General features: G+C 39.7%; 2 protein-coding genes across 6 annotated transcripts in view; one reads left to right on the top strand and one right to left on the bottom strand.

Moving 5' to 3' along the window:
• The window catches only part of LOC123976632 (dolichyl-diphosphooligosaccharide--protein glycosyltransferase subunit STT3B), a 93840-nt gene extending 79812 nt beyond the window's left edge, over positions 1 to 14028 (top strand). The window contains exons 13-19 of one of the 5 annotated variants that reach the window (XR_006826404.1): positions 435 to 608; positions 1654 to 1767; positions 3749 to 3955; positions 4750 to 4801; positions 8283 to 8383; positions 10396 to 10530; positions 13349 to 14028. Coding sequence is in view for 3 of the 5 variants with exons in the window: in XM_046058933.1 (XP_045914889.1) it covers positions 435 to 608; positions 1654 to 1767; positions 3749 to 3955; positions 4750 to 4801; positions 5144 to 5241 (645 nt within the window). In the remaining 2 variants the exon portion in view is untranslated. Of the gene's footprint in view, positions 1 to 434; positions 609 to 1653; positions 1768 to 3748; positions 3956 to 4749; positions 8183 to 8282; positions 8384 to 10395; positions 10531 to 13348 lie in introns of those variants that run through there. The other 4 variants (XR_006826405.1, XM_046058934.1, XM_046058933.1 and 1 more) reach the window with 4 other exon arrangements.
• The window catches only part of LOC123976770 (oxysterol-binding protein-related protein 10), a 60220-nt gene continuing 49113 nt past the window's right edge, over positions 9823 to 20929 (bottom strand). Inside the window, exons 8-13 of the mRNA XM_046059117.1 lie at positions 19769 to 19918; positions 19150 to 19648; positions 14601 to 14787; positions 13318 to 13500; positions 13072 to 13225; positions 9823 to 11586 (exon numbers count right to left, since the gene is read on the bottom strand). Of these exons, the coding sequence (XP_045915073.1) occupies positions 11542 to 11586; positions 13072 to 13225; positions 13318 to 13500; positions 14601 to 14787; positions 19150 to 19648; positions 19769 to 19918 (1218 nt within the window). The 3' untranslated portion in view covers positions 9823 to 11541. The remainder of the gene's footprint in view (positions 11587 to 13071; positions 13226 to 13317; positions 13501 to 14600; positions 14788 to 19149; positions 19649 to 19768; positions 19919 to 20929) is intronic.

Raw genomic sequence — 20929 nt, 5'->3', positions numbered from 1 at the left:
ATGATTAGCAAGCTCCTCACTCAATTTTTTATGTAATTGCCACTTTGTATAAAACCGCTCCTTCCAACAAGCCAGATAATCTTGTTTGTTCAAACTTTTCCCATTGAATTTACACTGAAGGGGATTTCAGTTAATTGCTGTCAGAGTCTGTGGGTTTGATTTATTTTTTTTCTCTCTGCTGCCAAATATAGAGGAATGTTTGTGTCTTTTAGTTAAGTCTGTTAAAGCCCTCTAGCTTTCTTCCCTCTTGCTTTCTACCTGCTGCCTGTTGTCTCTTCAGCATTTGTCCATAGGAAATGTAATTACAGAGAATGTAAGATGGATCCCTGTTTAATAATATTAAATGTTAATGTTTTTTTGCCGTCGCAGTATGTCTTGTGAAACAGGAAACCCCACTTAAAGTACGGCTTGTCATTCTTTATCATTGTTTTTAGGTGGGGAAAGCCATGTCATCCAACGAGAGTGCAGCCTACAAAATCATGAGGTCACTGGACGTGGACTACGTGCTGATTATCTTCGGGGGTGTCATTGGCTACTCAGGAGATGATATAAACAAGTTCCTGTGGATGGTGAGGATAGCGGAGGGAGAGCACCCCAAGGACATCAGGGTGAGTGTGTCACTGCAGCTATTCTCCAGGAAACCATGTAGCAGGGACTTGCACAGCAGTGAAATCAATGTTACCTCTTCACTCACACACACTCGCTCTTTATAATGGTGCTCAAGGACAGACTGCTCAGCCCATTGTGGTGCTTTCATGTTATCCTCAACTTGGAGAACAAGTTGAAGACAGAATGGTAACTAGAACAGTTTTTTAATGCAGGAATATATCTAATTGAGATTTCAATGTCGTCCCCATTTTCTTTTACATTTTTACTTTTTGCTGGCTCGAATTGTCAACATACAGCACCTCATTAATGGCTGCCGCTAGCTCATATCCGGCACAACAGCCACAAAAACCCATTCAGTAGGTTGACCTTATTATGGAAGCGACACGCTGCTTATTGAAAAATGTTCAGCAGCGGAAGCAGACTTGTTTGGACTTCAGAGGCTATTCTGTGTTCAGTTTTAGCTGGACTGAATCTATCGCTGTGTGCGTTATGATCTTTCCTGTCATCCCGCCACTCTGCTGTCATAGCGGTACTTTAACACTCTGAAGTCTTTGTCATGCACATGTGTAGAATTGAAAATCCAGCTACAGTAAACATGGCCAAGAAGAAATCTAGCTGAGGAAACCATGTTTCTCTAGTCTCCTTCCCCTACTCTGTAACCCAGTTACTTAAAGGAGTAGTTCAGAATTTCTAGCAGAGAAAATCTGCTTAACGGCACCTCCAAAGATCACTACACGTTATGTCTAATTCATTTAATCCGTACAAAAAACAATGAAAGTTAATAAGTGTATTACCCAAAACTTGCATGTGCACTGGTTTCTGGTTTTGGGTGTAACAGAGATAAGTAATTTCTAAAGTGTGGGACAACATTTGTTATGTTTATGCAAAGACGATACTTTTAATCAATTTAAGTGATGTAATTTATTTATTTGTATCCCCCTTTCATCATTTCCAGTCACTGAGTTCTTGCTGCTTGTGCTACTAAATTACTTCAGTCTACTTATTTTCTGGACCTTATCTCACTTTCATCCTTGTTGTCTTTAGGAGAGCGACTACTTCACCCCTCAGGGAGAGTTCAGAGTGGACAAAGCCGGTTCGCCAACTCTGCTCAACTGCCTCATGTACAAGATGTCCTATTATCGATTTGGTGAAATGCAGGTGAGGATAGAAGTTCTAATTATCGACTGGCCAAATAACATTGTCAAAAACTCTAACTCTGCATGTATTTGATCATTTTTTTCCCCATCTGAAAGGGAGGTCAGGGCTAGAGTGAAAGACAGAGAATTTTTGTGGGGGTTATTTTCTACTTCGGAGGTACAAATAATGAGTTTCAGCTCTTTGCCAAGATCAGAAAGTAACAAGCAGCTGCCATCACCAAAGAAGTAAAAAGTACAGCTACTGTATATTATGCAGCACACAGCTTTACCAGAGAATAACAAGAAGGTGCCACCACCAAAGGTGTAAAACTTCTTGCTACTGTATCTCAAAAGCAGAGCTGGGTGACAGACAGGCAGAAGAGGATTTAAGCAATGCCTTGGGGAGCTCCTGAAGATCGGAGTGGGGTTTTTTTTGGGGGGGGTGAAGGATTGGTGGAAGCTTTGAAATGTGCCACGGCTACTTCTGGCAGGTAGCAGTGGAGAGATGAGAGGGATCCTTCTTGCCAGGTGCTTACATCCCTGCTGTAGATGTGGCCAACAGCTCAACTGAGAAGGGAGAATCAATGCAGCCGCCATCCGCAGACAGACAGCCAAAGCTCTGTGCAGCTCACAGCGCCGTTTCAGGGGGAAAAGAGATGCAGAGACTGAAGCACAGAAGGAGACGGAGGACAGGAGGGAGGGAGCCCAGCAAGTGAAGGAGGAAACAGTCAGACTAGGGAGGGGTAGATTAGGTTTACAGAAACAGAATGTGACAAGGGGAAACAGAGGCTTAGAGGACACCTGGAAAAAGACAATAAGTGGAAAGGAGTGAACCATACAGGATAGTTGAGGGTGCAGTTTGCAGAGGTGAGTGGGATTAAAGGATAATACTGACGATGCATACTAGGAAGTATGTAATGAATAGAATCCAACCAGGGACTTGATATCTCCTCAAAAACCTACTCATTTACTTCCTTTTCTTAGCATTTAAATGACAAGTTGAACAACTCTACAAAATGCATGCAGAGAGACTAAACTATTGTGACAAATAATAATTTAATATTTCACACTCTGTGTCCTCTGAAGCTGCCTGAAGGCATGAACAAGATGTCAAGGGTACTGTAGATGGGAAGGTGGTACCCAAAGGGAGAGTTAGAGTAGAGAGTGAAGAGGGAGGAGGAAACGGGAGAAAAAAACAGAATAGAGGGAAGGTAGATGGAGGCCGAAGCTTTGAGACGTGAGAAGGGCAAATGAAGTGCGAGGACACAGAAAGAGGAGCAGTCAGTAAGAGGTTGTAAGTGGCTCATACAAAATGTAATGTGATAGTTGCCAAAGGGCAGACTCTGGGCTGTAATCAAGGTGATATCAAACCTTTTGTTTTTCTTTTATAATTGCATTTGTCCTTGTCTTTATCGATTTAATGCTAATGTTTGAGTTAGTGAAACTGTAGTGGGCTGAGATGGAATTAAAATGAAGTCGCAGTTTAGATGTCTTTGAAAGATGATTGTTACGTTGCGTCTGAAAAGTTCAGTTTTTGTCAAATAAATAAGTTGACATTTCAAAAATACCCTTTCTTGCTGAGAGTTAAATGAGAAGATCGTCACTACTGTCGTGTCTGGCTGGTAATTACAAAGGTACAGCCAGCAGCTGCTTAGCTTAGCATAAATACTGGAAACTGGGGGACACTGCTAGCCTAATACGTTACAACAAGTTTCTAGAATCTGTATAAAGACTGAAGTGTGAAAATGATGGGGTTTTATGTGCCAGACAATTTTGAATTTTGTTACCTTTAGACAGAAGAAGGCTAGCTGTTTCCCCCATTTGCAGTGTTTGTGTTAAGCGAAGCTAACCGGCTGCTGGCTGTACCCCCATATTCAACTTATGAATATGAGAGTGGTATCATCTAACTCTATTTACCAAAAATCCCAGAATGTTAAACTATTCCTTTTAAACCAAGAAGCTTTTTGCAAGTGGTCTAATGACAACTTTATCCATCTCCCAAGCTGGACTTCCGGACGCCTCCTGGCTTCGACCGCACACGCAACGCCGAGATCGGCAACAAGGATATCAAGTTCAAGCACCTGGAGGAGGCGTTCACCTCAGAGCACTGGCTGGTCAGGATCTACAAGGTCAAGAACTTGGATAACAGAGAGCCGCTGGACCACAAGCTTCGTAATGTCGTGCCCAAGCAGAAGTACACCTCCAAGAAGGTACAAGAAGACATCCTGTTTTGTTGTTTTAAATAGGTGATTCATGTTTTAGAAATATTCATTTATATTTTATAACTGAAGGGAAACTGCACCCAAACATTGCAAGCAAACCCATTCTCAAGAAGTCTTTTTCACTGGCCGACATAGAAAGCAGTAACGGTGACTTCAGTCTGTAAACTAATAGCTTATTAGAAGGAGTAGTATTTGTAGTACTACTAGTACTACTCAGTTTCTTGCTCTCTGACAGTTTCATATGTTGGAATGTGTGTGGAAGGGATGGAGGGTGAATGTGATGCTGCCTTGTAGTTCAGGGGAGTACCAGGACATATCATACATTGTCCACAGATTTTATTTATTGAGCTGGTCTTGAACAGAATCGCTGGATTTCCTGTGGGAAATGACGATGATGGAAAATCTATATATTATAATAAACCCTATAAGTGTAGCAGAGTGACTGTACATATAATCTACAGACTCAAAGTTACCTTTTAATGAATGTTTGTGATATTAACATTTATCCATCACAAATAAACTAGATTATATACCTAAGACCAGTATTGTACATAATATGTACTTCATTATATCTAAAATTTATTGAAGCAGAGTAACTCCATATTTCTGTGACTCTAAATTTATCATATTCAGTTGTCATGGTCATTAGATCCTATCAATAGGTTCTGTTTGGTGGGCCAGAAGTGATATGTAAGTAATTAAAATCCAATTTTATCCTGTAAATTCTAGATGAAAATGATTTTAATTAGATGGCTGTTTCTTTTTTCTGTCCCTGTGACCAGACCGCCAAGAGGAAGCGAGGACACATCAAGAACAAGCTTGCCCTGAGAAAAGGCAAGAAACTACAAAAAAAATAATGATGATGATGAACTCTTCTAGGCAAACAAATGCGAAGAAACCTTGAACAACCAATGAAGAAGAACACAGGGGCTGTTTATCTGGCACTTGGTCTCTTCTCATTAGAGCGCCCCCCGTGTTGAGGAAGTTGAAGTGTCATATCTGGCTAGCTCCAGAACTGTTGTGCGTTTTATCCTGAGGACTGTATGTCTTGCTTATTATCTTTCTTAATTTTTTTTTTTTACTTTGTACTTGAATGTGTGGCAAGGTATAGGGCTGCTCTACTTGGTTCGGCGTTGATTAATTATTTTGTGGTACGTTTAATTAACTGCTTTTCAGTACGGGATTTGGGGTTGAGAGGACGTGGAGGGGAAACGAGAGAAGACTTGGAACATTTGCACCAAAGACCCATCGACCTTGCTCCATGGCACATGTGAACTCATTACTGAGAGCGAGAAAGCGCAGGAGTGAAAGCTGAGGACTTGTTCCTGACACGTGTACAGAGGACAGTATGCGGTATGGAGGAACGTCACCGTCTAGGCACAGCCCATCTGTAATATTAACCTTTTTATCATCGTCATCTCCTTTATGTCTGCCTGGCTCCCCAACCTTCTTTTTCAACAAATTCTTTAGAAAAAAAAAATTGGCCTAATATGTAAATATATTATGTAAAGAAAATGTCTAAAGGATGATAATATATTGGAGTATTGTGGTGATTTTTAAATATGCAGTTCCTGTTTTTTCCTAATTTCTTTGTGATTGTTTTTTTTTTTGTTGTTTTTTTTTTTGTATGACAGCAAATAGATCAGTGAATGCAATAATTCTTGTACAGAGGGGCTTGAGGTTTTGTTGAAAGAATGAATGTGAATTTTTACAAACTCCCACCCCTAGCCCTCGTTTTTCATAAATTGCATAGATTGTATATTTCTGCTGCTAGGGTTTTAAAGACGGACGAAAGCAAGCATAGGTAAAAAGTAGTGAAAATAAATTAGGCTTCCCTTCCTGCAGAGGGAGCTCTGTAGTTCAGTGTGCAAAGCCTAGTGCCTCATCGCTGGTCATAATCGCCTCATTAATTTGTGACTGTCTGCTTTGTTAGTGTTTTGATTTATCTGATCATGCATCAATGCGGCCGGCTGGGTGCTTCGACCAGACTGAGGCAATGGAAACTGGACATTTTCAATATGTCTGGAAGGGAACTGTGAAGGGGGGTAGTTGGTACACAGGTACTGAAACTAGAAAGGACAACTGAGGATGGGAAAGGATGGACTAACGGCCATCTTCAGGGTACTTTAGAGCTGTGTCCTAATTCCATACTGCATACAAGTCTAAAAAAGGTATGTAACCATCATTCTCAAATATGTCTGTAAGCATTAGGGCTGCAACATAAGTCTTATTATTACCAAAATACTATCAACTAATAAACTAATTGTTTCACCCCTAATGTAATTTGTTCACATTGTAGAATTAACAGCTATTCTAAATAATGTAAGTAAGCATTAGGGCTGAAACCAATTATTTTATTTATTTTTTGTCTATACAATGTCTCAAATTAAGTTAAAATGTCAATCTTCAAATGTCTTGTTTTGTCTCACTAACCGCCGAAAACCAAAAGTATTGAATTTACAGAGATAAAACAGAAGTAGCAAATCATCTCCCTGGAAAAAGCTGTAACAAGCAAATTTTTGGCATTTTTGCTTAACAAATGATAAATCTATTATCAAAATAGCTGCCCATTAAAGGCGTACACCACAGGTTCTAAAGTCGGTGGACTAGCGAGAGACGGATTCAAAAAAAGGAAGGATCAATATCAAAGCAGCAGAGGTCGAGATGATCCTTAACTTTCAGTCCAGTGTGAGTCGAGCTCCAAAAATGCTGGATCCTACATTTCCCATGATGCACCTAGGGCTTCGTGATACGGCCAAAAATTTAATCATGATAAAAAATTTCATACCATTCGATATAGATAATTATCACGATAAATGTCAAATGATTATTTCTATCAAGTTAAAAGCCGGATTTTTGCTTTTTGAAGAAATCAGATGGTTAGTTTTGGTTTTAAACTTTTCTTTATGGTCAGAACATGACAAACACTTAACACCAAATAGTGGATCACTTAAAAAATCTGAGGAACATTCAAAACAATTAATTTTTTTTATTATATGCTTGAGTAAAATTAAGTAAAATCTTTTTCTTTTTTTCAGTCCCTTTTTCTCAACAAAATATCTTAATAGGAAAAAATAAGTGCTAATTTGTTCGGGATTCAAATGACTTAAATGAAACATTTATTGACGATATATTGAACGTTTGTTATATTGTTATTGAGGAAAATTATATTGCGATAATTATTGATTTATTGCCCAGCCCTAGATGCACCTAAATAGCATCATACATTAGACCCCACATCGCTTTCAAAGTACTAACCCCCAGTTTGTAACACAAAAAAAATATTAATCCCAATTGTCCAATCGATGAATCTGTTAATTATTTTCTTCGTTAATGGTTTGGTCCTCAGGATATCACAACATTTTGACTCGGCTGATATTTAGTTTAATATAGAAGACTAAGGAAACAAGCAAATATTCACATTTGCAGTGAAATTTGCAAGAAAATAAATATTTATTAATATTAATCAAACATTAAAAATAGTTCATTCATTTTCTGTCAACTGATTTATGGATTAATCACGTGATTGTTTCAGCTCTAGCATATACTACACAGTTGGGACGCAGCTCTAATGAGCCGTAACCTTTGACTTGTTGTCCTCTGGGCACTGCACTGTTCTTTGTGTGTCTGGGTTCTTCTTCAGATGTCCAAACACTTAAGTTTCTGTATATGCATGTATTTTTGTTTTTCAAATAAGTGACACATCAAAAGACTAACACATCATACAGCTGTACTTGTTTTGTCACATCTCACAAAAAGTGACTGGCTAGTTTCACCGCTTCTACACATTTTGTTTTTTTTTTAATTGTCTGAATCACTTTGTTCTTTTTGCTTTGATCTTGTTTGAAACGGTGTCACCATTTCAGGCTTCAGACCTTCGACACAATGCCACATTGTTATTCAGTTACACAAAGCCTAAAACCGTGTCATGTCCTTGGATTCCTCATTTGTCAAGAGAGGGGAGAGTTCAGACTAAGCCTTAATGTGACGTGCAGTGTGTTGCCCTCTTCGTTTTTATTTTCCTTACATTTTGTGTCACTTTGGTGTGGCGGAACGGTTCCTTCCTCTACTAAGTTTACTCATTTCTTAGTAGCTCAGTGCCGTCTGTCCCCAACACCATTTTTGTTCTAATGAAATCCCTCCCTCACCTTCAAAGTTTACATTTTTACATTGTTGTTCTGTTAAGCCATCTTTAAATATACACTTTAATGAAAACACTTGTGTACGTTGTTGTTATTGATGTGCCATTTTTAAACCAAAGCATTATTCAGAAAGATAAACGGAAATTACATTCAGTATATTCATATTTTTCTAGGCGAACAGAAAGCCAACCACTTGATGGCAGCATTAGCCTTTGGATGAAGACACTTGCTCCTGAGTCTGCAACAGTAAGAAGGAAGGAAAGAAAGCATGCTTGTGAGTGTATGGTCACGAGGTGGAATCCATTGGTATGTGGGTAAATATTGGTTGAGTAAAGTAAAGCTTCCCATCAATGAATAACTTCCTAATATTCCTTATCTAGATCTGAGTAAGCACTTGAAACCTGTAAAGAACTATTCTTGGACATACACCGATCAGCCATAACAATATACTGCTGGTCATAACATAGCCTTTTGCAGCCAAAACACCCCTGATCCCTCAAGGCATGGACTCCATATGTGTTGTGACCGCTTTCGTTCAGAAGCAGCATCAACTTTTTCAACAATCTGACCTACAGTAGCTCGTCTGTTGCGTTGGACCACACAAGCCAGCCTTTGCCCCCCGCATCACTGAGTCTTGACCATCCATGACCCTGTCCCCGGTTCACAGCTTTGTCTTCCTTGGACCACCTTCGATAGCGATCAAAATTTGGCCCTCGTCAAGGTCGCTTAAATCCTGGCACTTGCCCATTTTTCCTGCTTCTAACAACTTCGAGGACAAAATGTTCAGTTGCTGCCTTATATGTCCCACCCACTGACAGGCGAACACTGATTTTCTCGTTATCATGGCACCGGTCAGTCGTCAAAGTTGTGGCTGACCAGTGTATGTGAAGCAGCACCCTATTAGTATTCCAAAGGAACCACATGAAGTTGTAATGCTCATTTCACCCCAGAAAACATCCCTGATAGGCAATTATTGTTAAATTTGGAGGAAGGTATACCCTTTGCCGTGGCCATCTTAGGTTGTCAGACTCAGCTCTTTGTCAGATCATCCTCAAACTGTATCCAGACATTTTAGCACACACCTAAAGATGCTAGCATGCTCATCCTTGGCCATGATAATGTGCTATGCTAAAAGTTAGCATATTTAGTCAACCATGTCACATAAAGCATGTTAACCGTTAGCTAGCATGTTGCCATGTTCGCATACTGATATTATCATGGTTTTTGTGTCATGTAATGTTTAGCTTGACAAGCCAACATTTAGCCTCTTTGTTTATGATGCTAAGCATGTTATCGTGCCATCATTAACATATTTGCTATGTTAAAAATCTTATGCTTAAATTGACAGGAATTTGGTTCTAAGCTTTAAAGATGTAATTTTGAGATTAACTTCTTGGAAATTGGTTGGTTATCTGCTGGTGTCACCAACGTTATTAGAGTTCATCTTCATGTACTGTGAATATTTGTACTAAATTTACGGCATATTTCTCTATCAAGTTGTTCAGGATTAGATACTCCAGGTTGGAGCCACGCCACTAACAAGGCTAAAGTGAGTCCATAATTGTCATGGCACATTTATTAGAACAGCGATCTCAAATAGCACCTACTGTGACCTTTCTTACAAAGACTTAGATGTTGCATAGGTCCTCTACCTGTGGAGGGAACAAGGAGTAGCAGTATACAGTATATGATGAATCACTTGAATGCAAGACATTTGTAAGAAGACATGTTTAATTAAAAAAAAGATAGGTCTTTATTAATAGATAATACCTCCTTTATCCACAGTCACTATCTACTTCAGTGAGTCTGGATCCCTTTGGATATAAAAAAAACAAAATACAACTGTTAGTTTCATGTAAGGCGAATGTCATAAATCAGTAATGAACAGTGGTTTGCTGAAGATGACTGGTTGCAGGTTTGTTCTCTATACTGTCATGGCATGACAAGCTACAAATAGGCATCTGGTAAATTCACCTGGCTTAATACCATTTGAAAATTTAAGTGAAGAAACATCTGTAAGAGCAAGCAGTGAGGTGATTATGTGAATATCCCTCCATGACAAATATATAAGGCCTTCAGAAAAATGTCAAGTGGATTTACTGTTAATTGTTCTTATTTAATTTCTACTTTGTTGAAAAACCATGAAATTGGCCACAGACTTTGTCAAACATGGAATGTAAGTACCACAGTAGTAGGACACATTAAATTTCCTTCTCTCCCCAGCAGGCTGGTTACCCCAGTTCCCAGTGATTGTTATTCTGGTAGATTATCCTCTCATCTTCACAGAGGCAACCTTCGAGCGACCCCCAGATGTGAGAACATAGTTGTTGGGGTTTTTTTTCCCCCGCAAGCCTTCTTCATCCATATTCATCACCACGGGCGACCCGAGGAGAAGTACTAACTTCAGGAGGCACGGACTGGGTGAGCAGCTGCAGCCTAATTACACAAGTGCCGTTTGGGGGGCACAGATGCAAACAAAAAAAGTTTTTTTGAAAACCCTGGCGCATTTTGTCACAAGTTTTGTTTTGGAAGTATAAATGGCTAATGGCTGGAATAGCTGAATAAGAGAGGTAGTAATGGAAAGCGTCTGTTATGCAGAGGCTTCTCGCTCAGTGGGTGAAATACTGTAAATGTAGCGACGTGGCAAAATATAAAGGTAAAACACAATAAGCATGTAGAATAGCTACACAGTACAAGCATACTATTAAAATGTGCCTAAATACATTCATAGTGCAGACAAAACAATCAGGACCTTTACTTTCTAATAGCTTACTGCAATGGACTGTGCAATAATATATACTAAGACAAAATCTAATGTAGTACATTTGTTAATTTTACCTCTGTTTATATCTCGTTTTAAATCTGGTTAGATGGTTAGTTCTCCCCTTTAAAGCTCTTAGAGATCACCCTGATTGGTAAAAGCCATATATAATAAAGTATTAAATTTATTTCTATGGTAAAAGTGCTTTTATATAAACAACTCGTTTACAGCTACAGTATTGTGTGTTACAGGGAACTTCTACCAATTCATTCTAACGCTGCATCACAAACTAAAAGCTTGGAACAAAACATTGATGTCTGAGAAAACATATTGATCATTTAAAAAAACATCTAAGCAAAAGACCAGTGGCAAACTTCATTACTGTGCGTGTGCAAAAAAGGCCTTGACAAGGTGAAAAATAGAAATACTCTACTTAGAATAGTAATATTAACTGTTTATAAAAATGTACTTTTGTCCCAGGAGCTCCAACCACCGGAGATCCCTTTGGCACCTTGCTTGTTTCCTGTTTGTGTGTCACTGGGAGTCTATAGCACAAGTCTGAAGGTCTCTGGAGTACGCCCCTCCCTGCGCTTCGCTTCCTGACCTCTGCCCTCAGCTTGGGGAGGCGGGAGCTCAGATTTTGTCCATGAGAAGACTGTGTTGGTCTGCTGTCAGGTCGACTTCCACAGTGAGTTGTTGTAGATCCAGCCGTCTCCCTGCACATGCAAGAAGAAAAAATGGACGATTCTTAGTGGAAGAAATCTCTAATAAACTTAAACTTTGATCATCTGACAAAGGGTCAGTTACCCAAGTCCCCAAAAGTAGTACATAGTGGCATAACGCCATGTAGGTAGTGGATGTTTTCTGAGGTTTTGAGATATGATTTGGGATTTATTTCCTCCAGCCTAATTCAACAGGCCAAGTAATAATAAAATTAACTTGCCAGTTAGTTAGTTAGTTCTGCTTTACTTCTATTTTATATTCTATTTCACAATAAGGGTCGGCTTGTGCTCGATAAGAAGAACTAGTTTGAACGACATGATGTCCGCTCATGTAGGAAATCAAAAGTGTGTATTTACACACCAAGAAGGCAGAGTGAAAAGCTGTCCGTCACAGAGAGGGGAGACTCATAATATTGTTTACGAATAACTGCACACATTTTCGGACAGTCTCTCTCTGTTCACTTGATTTATTAATTACTGTTTTGTTTTCTCAGATCTCTCTAGAATGTCTCACCACTACCAACAATTTATTCACATTTTTTCCAGCTATGAGCTACTTCTACATTTCCTTTGTGCACAGCATTGCAGGAGAATAGCAGGCAGTCCATCAACAGCACACTAAAAAAAATTTACTTTATTGCATTATTATGCAAGTGTACATTATTTTGTCACCTTCAGTGTGAACACACTATACTCAAAGCCTGCTGTGGTATGTAGCATTGATTTGGGACACAGCTATGGTTTACTTCCTGTGTTTAGTCTCTTGGGCTGCTCACGTGCCCCATACGCAACAAACTGCGATGCAGAACCAGCATCAACTTTTTCAACAATTTGACCTGACTCTGTCGCCGGCTCACTGCTTTTGATAGATACTGACCACTGCAGCCCGGCAACACCCTACAAGAGCTGCAGTTTTGTAGATGCTCTGACCCAGTCGTCTAGCCATCACAATTTGGCCCTTGTCAAAGTCGCTCAAATCCTTACACTTCTCTATTTTATCCTTCTTCTAACACATCAACTTTGAGGACAAAATGTTCACTTGCTGCCTAATATAACCTGGCAACTGACAGGTGCCATGATATTCACTTCACCTGTCAGTGGTCGTAATGTCATGACTGATCAGTACCTTTTAAGAATGACCAGAGATTTTCAGGTGGTAGCTGTGTCCTAAATTACAACACATTTACTACTAACCTCAGAGACAGTCATGGTTCACTCTGTAGTGAGCAGTTATCGTCATTACTGACACATGTAGCACATATTCAATATGCTATATGGAGTATAAATTTCACTCGCATAAAATGGCTGAAATAGTGTAAACAGAAGTGATTTCAGACACAGCCTGTGATATTTTCAAAACTGTAAGAATGGCTAGCTAAAAGCTGAAGGGGAGTTTGAAGATCGTGCTCCTGTATCCCCACACCACGCTGCTGCTCAGCCTTGTATCACAGTTACAATCTTTATCTCCCTCCACTGTACCTCTTTAGTGAAGAATTTGGGTGTCCAGGGTTTGTTGTCGGCTGCTCGCTGCCTCTCTTCCCCTCTCTGTCGCTCCTCCAGCCTGTGTTTGTGCTCTGTGGCCTCGTCCATGTTCCCTTCCTTCAGCGACTTGGTGACATGTTGCCACAACCGCCTGCAAGCACAGCGAAACCACACAACAGTTACATTTATAAGCAATTCTCCCACATCTGGCTTCACCCTACCTTGTGGGATTGAGTTTTTCACCTGGATTCTGTCCTCCCCTGTCTCTCCACAGGCCGCAGCTTCTTCCTGGTGACTGGAAGTTTGCCCGTGTCCATCACTTTGGTTTCCCCGCTGCTGTAGGTGAACTCCAGCGTGCCGTTCCACTCGCCCTGGGCCTTGCACACGATGGTGTTGGTCGGGTTGTGTTTGACCTCTGCCGTCACTCTGAGTTGGCCAAAAAACAAAACAAAACGTTGTTACGAATTTGTCTCATCTGTCTCTATTACATTTATATCTGCATTTTAAATTTCAGGAATAAGGTGCTAATTGACTTAACATCACTTAGACCCACTATGTGAAGATTTGTTTTATGTGATGTCTCTTAGAAATTGTTTGTTTACTACAACAACAAAAAAAGGAAATGGTTGCTTTCTGCAGTTATTGTAGGGGAAACAAATAAAAATGTGCTGTATAAATATTTTTACAACTTGGCTGATTCTTTCTTTAAAATGGATTCCATATAATCTTAATTAAAAACGTAATTCGGGTGGCATTACATCTTTCAAACATACAGTATTTCCTTTTAGTACTAATATATAAAGGTAATTTCTATGAGACAGGGTTGTAATTATGGCATCTTATTTTAACATCGAGTGGTACTTGTTTGTTGTAAATTGAGAACCCCAGTGGAAACTAGCAGTCTGTATGTTGCTGTCACACAAATGCAGACAAATTGCAGCAAGTGGCTTTTATGTCCTTATATATTTTAACATTGAGGCATTGTTTTCTCACAATAAACAGCCTTTTACTGACTTGCATTGTGCATTTATTGTGAAATCTGTTTCATTGCTTTACATCACTACACAGAGAAATTGATTTATTTCTAGTTTAAGAGTTTTTTTTTTTAAACATTGCAGATGGAGGAATAAGAAAATAAGTTGATGAAATACTTCTCTTCCTGCATGTGTATATGTTGTTTTTGATAACAGAATAAAAAACGAAATTCTGATTTATCCACTAAAGCCAAAAAGATACAGAGAGGGATAACAAGATCAGCAAGTTATTTTTTTCACAGCAGGTCCCTCATATGCTGTAATTGTGTGGAAATTTTTTTTTAGACTGTTTTTATGCAGCTGTTGTCAGGGAGCAACCCTTATTACATAATCTAAATGCCCAACATTTGCCTCCTTTATAATTCTAATCACACTGTTGAGCACAAAGCCACCAGAACATATAAAAGGAAAAGACGACCTAGCCTATAATGTTTGCTGTCAAAGTGAGATGACTGTATAAAGGCAGGAGGTGGGAGAGAGAAAAATACTCACCGGTGTACCTTCCCTCCATAGAAGGGCTTAGTATGAAAGGTGACGGTGGCAGAGTAGCCGCTCTTGACACAGTTGATGGAGACTTTGCCCCCCAGCTCCACCCAGGGCACTGTGAGGATGGAGCGGGCGTAGGCACAGGGCAACGTGAAGACGTACTCCTCGTCATGCTCCAGGAGACAAAGGACCCCTGAGAGGAGGAAGGAAGAGATGCATGATGGAGACACAAACGCACAAAGAAGACAAGAAAATAGAGGGGGAAAAAATGTTAGAAATGAAGGTTTCACTGAGAGGAAGCTCGTTTCTCAGGAAAAACATATGGCTCGAATGTGGTCCAATAAGAATTTGGTTCGAAAGTTCAAATCAGGCAAGGCATGTTGAACCAGCTGATTTCCCTGCACAGTGCCTCTTTGTCTAAGCACTAACTTAATCTGTTTTCACAGAAAGCAGCAAAGAAAAAAGTAAATAATCTATATAAACATTGAATCAAATGTAATGACTAGGCTATGCATTTTATGGTAACAGTTAATATGATGTAAGAATTAAATCTCTGAAGTGCCCATTACAGCAGCAGCTTTAAATCTTAAGTAATGTTGTGATTAATCAACATTAAGCACAGTGTCCTGTGTATAGGCAATAAAAAGCAACAGTATAATTCAGCACAATGAACACCCACTGTGATAAACCAGTTGAAATCACTTTAGGTAGTCAGTGTTCCCATTTCTTGGGTGCATGGATTCCCGTAAGGGAGGCTATTATACTTTGAGCTCATGATCAACTCTCGTCATATGTAACTCATCATCTGCGTCATTCAGTCGGTGCATAAGTCGTAAACAGCAACATAACCAACTTTCTGGGTCTCCTCTGACTCTCACATGTCCATGAATAGCTTTCTGTTCTTATACCATAATCACATTTTTACACAAGACTGCGTGTGTGGCTACGTTTCCCCGCAAAATGCCTACAAGGGGAAAAACTCCATTGTGGTCATATCATGATTCAGAGGGTTAAGATAGCTAGATGTAAACCTCACAAAGGATTTAGCTTGAGCTTATGTGAAGGGAGAGTAGCATGCTGATTAACAATCATTAGAAGAGGTCTACTGTATGTGTCACATGTTTTCGATCGGTCTGAAAGCCAGTGCTAGACAGAGTATTCAGAACATTTAGGTATTAGTGACATTAGCAATTACACAGTGTGAAAATACTCTCATAATTCTATTGGAGTGCAAGTACAGGGGTATTTATTATGCAGAATGGCTCCTCTAAGAATATTAAATTAAATAGCACCCAAAGACCTGAAAGATAGATAAACCTTCAAAAATAAATACATTTTCAAGACTTCAAGGGGTTGTTTGTCAAACACATAATTTTAGTGGTTTAGTTTTATTACCGATGTGTTACAATGTAAGCAGCATTTTAACGTAGCTGGTTTGAACTCTTTTGTAACCAGTATTTCAAAGTCCCTACATATGCACGATCCACCCTTACTTGTCACTTATTGTACCTGATGAGACCTTTTCTCAGGACGGTTTGGACATGCACCAACTGGGTTTGAGTGATGTATCGCTCATTCTCCAGTTAGTTTTGTTGTGGGACGAGTTACAACTTTAATTCTTATTAGTGCTAGGTGTTTTAAAGCCCAGCATATTTTACTTACTTACTTACCGACTTACTGGAACAATGCACTTCAGTTTACACGTTAATGGTAATGTGCCAGACTTAGCTAATGAGCTCATTTTCATCTGTGAGTTTGCATAACTCCAACCTGAGTAAGTCTGATCAAACACAATCCCTGAAAACACCTGTGGGGGTTTGTGTCATATTTAAATGAATCACATGTCTTGTATGTAAAATTAAAAGTAACTAGCAACAATAGAAGTCAAATAAATGTAGCAGGAGTAAAAAATACAATAAGTAAAAGTAAAGTACAAGTCAAAAAAAGCAGAAAGTGGAAACAGTCAAGTATAAATAATACTTGTAAAATACATCTAAATTGTTCTTAAAGCGACAGTTATACATTTTGGAAAACAATCTATCTTGTTGAGAGATCACTTAGACGAGAGTATTGATATCACTCATATGCCTGTACGATAAGCAAAGCCGGTTAACTTGGATTTGCACAGCCTTATTATTGTCCATTTTTAAGACTGGCTAACATGAATAACAACAACCAATTGCTCAAAGTTACATCCATGCAACAGCAGTCACACTTTATTATAGTCACACCAGCCTTATTATCTTGGAGATCTGGCCCTATCTGACTCCGATTCGTGAAGTTAATAATAATTCTACTGCTTTGTAACTCTATTTAAAAGACACAGAATGCTGAATAAAGTGTACAGTCAAGCGTTTGATGGTCAGTATGACCTCAGCCACCACTCATCACGATGTCACACAGGTCAAATCAAAATCCAGCCGGTCATGTCAAAACTATCTGGCTGCATCAGCTGCTGTGCCTCTGTTACTTCTCTGGTGCTGACTCACTGCCACTCAAGTCGAGTCGGAGCCATTCATAAGTATACATACAGTATCAACTGCTATGAGGAAAGGGTAAAGATACCCAGCAATCAATGGGGTGAGGGTCACTATGTTCTTGGGTGGCCGTATCAGCCTCTGCACGCGATGATAAACTGCTGCGTCATTACCTGCCAACAGGTAGTCAGATGTACGTTGAGCCCGAGAAAGCTATAATGTATGACTAAACATTCATGTATCCAGATTCAGTCGATTGGGCTCAAGGGCTTCCTGTACCTCCGCTCAGGGTGACTCATCTCAAACAGTCTACTGTATATCGTGTAATGGTGCTGACAGAGAGGACTGGCTCATTGATTGCCACGGGAGAGGTCTCATACTCTTTCATACACAACACTGTGAAGGCCTACAGGGTTTAAAAGTGAGACGTTTGCCAGAAGACAAAAAAAAGTGCTATTTTCAGAGAATATTTTGACCTTTTGTTCCTCCCGTTATTCAGCTGACACAATGAGCACCTTCTTGAAAACAAGTAGAACACATTTATGTTACAAAAGGGGAGCTCGATTTTAATGGCAGCATTCTTGTTTGAATTAATTTAATAGTTTTGGTTGAGACTGTCAGAGGTATTAATTCAACTCAAAGGTCATTTCTGGAGTCGTAGTTTGTAGTATTGTTAAGAAAATACCACAGTGAGTAGCTGTTACGTGTCTTTTAGTTCACTATTGGTCTAGGTTACTTGTTAATTCCTTTCCGGTTTCTGATCTTTTTATTTATTATTAATGCATCATTTTGCAGTATTTTCAGCTAATACAACAGCAATTCAGGCATGAACTGCTTTTACAGTAATGGCACCTACAAAAGGCAGCCACACCAGTTGAACACCGTTGTTCTCCACCATGTTGTGATTGCTCTCACTGAGCCTGTTACCTCCTATACTGTCTGATTTCTGTTTTAATTAACGTTGTTACCTCCTATACTGTCTGATTTCTGTTTTAATTAACGTTGTTACCTCCTATACTGTCTGATTTCTGTTTTAATTAACGTTGTTACCTCCTATACTGTCTGATTTCTGTTTTAATTAACATTATGCATTTGTCTTCTTACTATGTTTCTCTAACAGGACGCTGCTGTAAAAGAGCAAATATGTTTAGCCGGCCTACCCTGTATAAATAAAGGTTAAATAATAAATAAAATGTGGAAATACATGTTAATTAGGGCAGTTGCGATAACCGCAAAATTGAAATACCGCGGAGGATGGCAAGCCCCGCAATAACCGCAATGTTCATAATTTACTTTGCACTTCAGTGTGTGTTAAATTAATAAATTAGTGCTTCAAGAGTTCCACAACCGTAAGGAGCTCTGTTACGGTTCAAGGACGGATCGCCATGGGCTGTACGTGACCTGACCTCAAACTTGGAAGCTGTAAGTGTTGCCATGTTTTGTGTTTTAGTGTTTATTTTAAAGGTTAGCTAACTTGAAATGTGTAAAATGTAAAATGAGTTTGCTTGGCAATGTTGTTGACTAGCACCCAGTAGCTCGCTTGCGCTGCCCATAAAGCTGCTGTTAGCGGCTCGCTGTGCAGTGAGGCAAGACCCACAGACATAATATTTTTAAAGATGAGATCCAGTTTTATGCAAGTCAAGCCTGTAGCTACACAGCAATGCAGCGTGAGTGTTTACAAGCTGATGCTTGTGTTTGTGCACTCGTCCTTGCATGGTGTGCTGTCTGTCTTTCTGCTGTTTTGGATATGGGGGTGAATAGTCAAGATGCCGCCTATGGGGTTACCCAGCATTACTATTATTATTCTATATTGTACCAAATTACTTCATTGATGAAAAATGCGATAATACCGCATACCGCGCTGTTGAGCCGCAACATATTACCGCGGGGGAAATTACTTGACCGCGAGTGAGTAAAATTTGAACTTGTAACAGAGTATCCAGTGTGGTACATCACATATTCAATGACAATAAAGAAACAAAGTTCAACCCAAAGTGAATAAACAGAGAAGGTGTGATTGTTTTCAAAACATCACATATCTACAGTATTGTATGTAGTTCCATGTTGTATTAGCTCACCTTCTCCCACCATGGACACTCCTATAGACATTCCCATGAACTTGCTCTTGGTCCATACATGGGCGTTGACACACATCCTCCTCTCCCGGCACTCACAGTAAAACCCTGACACTGGAGGATGGTGGGACACCTGCTCTGCCACAAATCGGACTCTGTAGCAGCCTCCTGGTGAATCATCACCCTGCTGTGTGTTGTTGGCACCCCTGCTTGGCTCCCAAGAAGACCCCTGGTTCGATCTGACCAAAGGTTTGACTTTGTCCCGGGGCACTTCCCAGGAACAGTGGAAGGTCTCTCCCAGCACCGGGTTGTAGGGCTTCTTGGCCACGGCACCTTTCCGTCCCTCGTGAAAGGCGGTCAGGTAGTACTCGACAAAACGGACTATTCGGTCCTCGGCCGTGGCCCCGGCTGTGATCGAAAGGAACATGTCAGGGTGGGCCATGAAGTTGGCGTACATCTCCAGTAGTGATCGCTTTTCCAAAATGAAGGTAGGCAACACCACCTAGGAAAAGCAAAATGACATTTCACACAATTTATGACACATACATAAACTTTATTTTCTTAAGTCTGTACAGTCTCTTTTTGTAGTTCTAATTTAAAAATCATTGTTTCACTGCCGTACCCGTGTGAGGTCCATGCCCAGTTTGAGCTGGGAGAGCAGGTGGAGAATGATGCTCCGCTGGTCGTCCAGGACACCCAGGTCCTCCTCTTCATTATCCTCTGTGTCTGTCACCTCTTCAGTGGGACTGATGTCTTCCAGCCCGGTGTGGCGCTATGACCACAAGAAGAAAATACAAAGTATAATGATTTTAACCTTATCTGTCTAGATTTACTGTTTTGGAGTACAGTACTTTTTTTGTGGAGGGTGTGCTGTAAACAGATGGAGCCACAGCTCAATGTGAGTCTGCTGCACAAGAAATGAGAATTCATACTGATAACAATTCTGCACCATTCAACCACTGTGACATGAAAGATTTAACCAATCAATAGTAATAATAAATTCTATTTAATTGATGAATCAATTTGAGTTTTTCCAATAAGCGCTACTTTGTCATTGTTCTATACTACAGAAAATCATTAAGACTTGATATATGGTGTAGCTGAACCAACCCTCCACCCTGAGGTTAGACTAGTCTATATTTTCCTTATTGTCAATAAATCCCATGAAAAGACAAAACACAACTATGCATTAAACTGTTAAAAAATGTTAACAGGTCACAAATATATAATTTTCGTTTTTTTAAAAAGCTCAGTAATTTCCTAGAACTGGCTGCTGTAGTTTTTAGTAAATTTTACTCAAACAAGAGTAAATAGTGTATTTGCTGGGGACTGTTGTCAGCTGCGGATTAATACACGTTTGGTGAGCTAGTGATTATTTAGCAGAACACTGTATGTGGTTTGCCTCAAAATAAACTACCGAGACTATATTAGACTGTTACCTACCATCTCCTTAAAGAAGAAATGACTGTAAATTGTGCAAATGTTTTGACTGATCTTTTGTGTTACAAAATGCAACAATTTTTTTTTACAGCTGCAGCCGTCCAAAAAGATATCTAAGAAGTGAAGTTCACACTTTACTGGGAACTCCAATATATATAACCTGTGACAGGAGCTCCTGAGTGAAAAGGCTGGGAACCATCGATATAGCTGCTAAGAATATTCTATATTTTACCTGGAGTCTGGCAGTGATCACAATTCCACAGATACAGTGTTGTTCACTCTGACACCTGTCACTTGAAAAGGTCAAGAGGAGGAAGATGAGGTAATTTTCTTTTACCAAAAT

This window comes from Micropterus dolomieu, linkage group LG09, assembly GCF_021292245.1.
Source record: "Micropterus dolomieu isolate WLL.071019.BEF.003 ecotype Adirondacks linkage group LG09, ASM2129224v1, whole genome shotgun sequence".
NCBI classification, from domain to species: Eukaryota; Metazoa; Chordata; class Actinopteri; order Centrarchiformes; family Centrarchidae; genus Micropterus; species Micropterus dolomieu.
The sequence above is the reverse complement of the archived record's forward strand: the minus strand, read 5'-3'. Positions and strand labels throughout refer to the sequence as shown.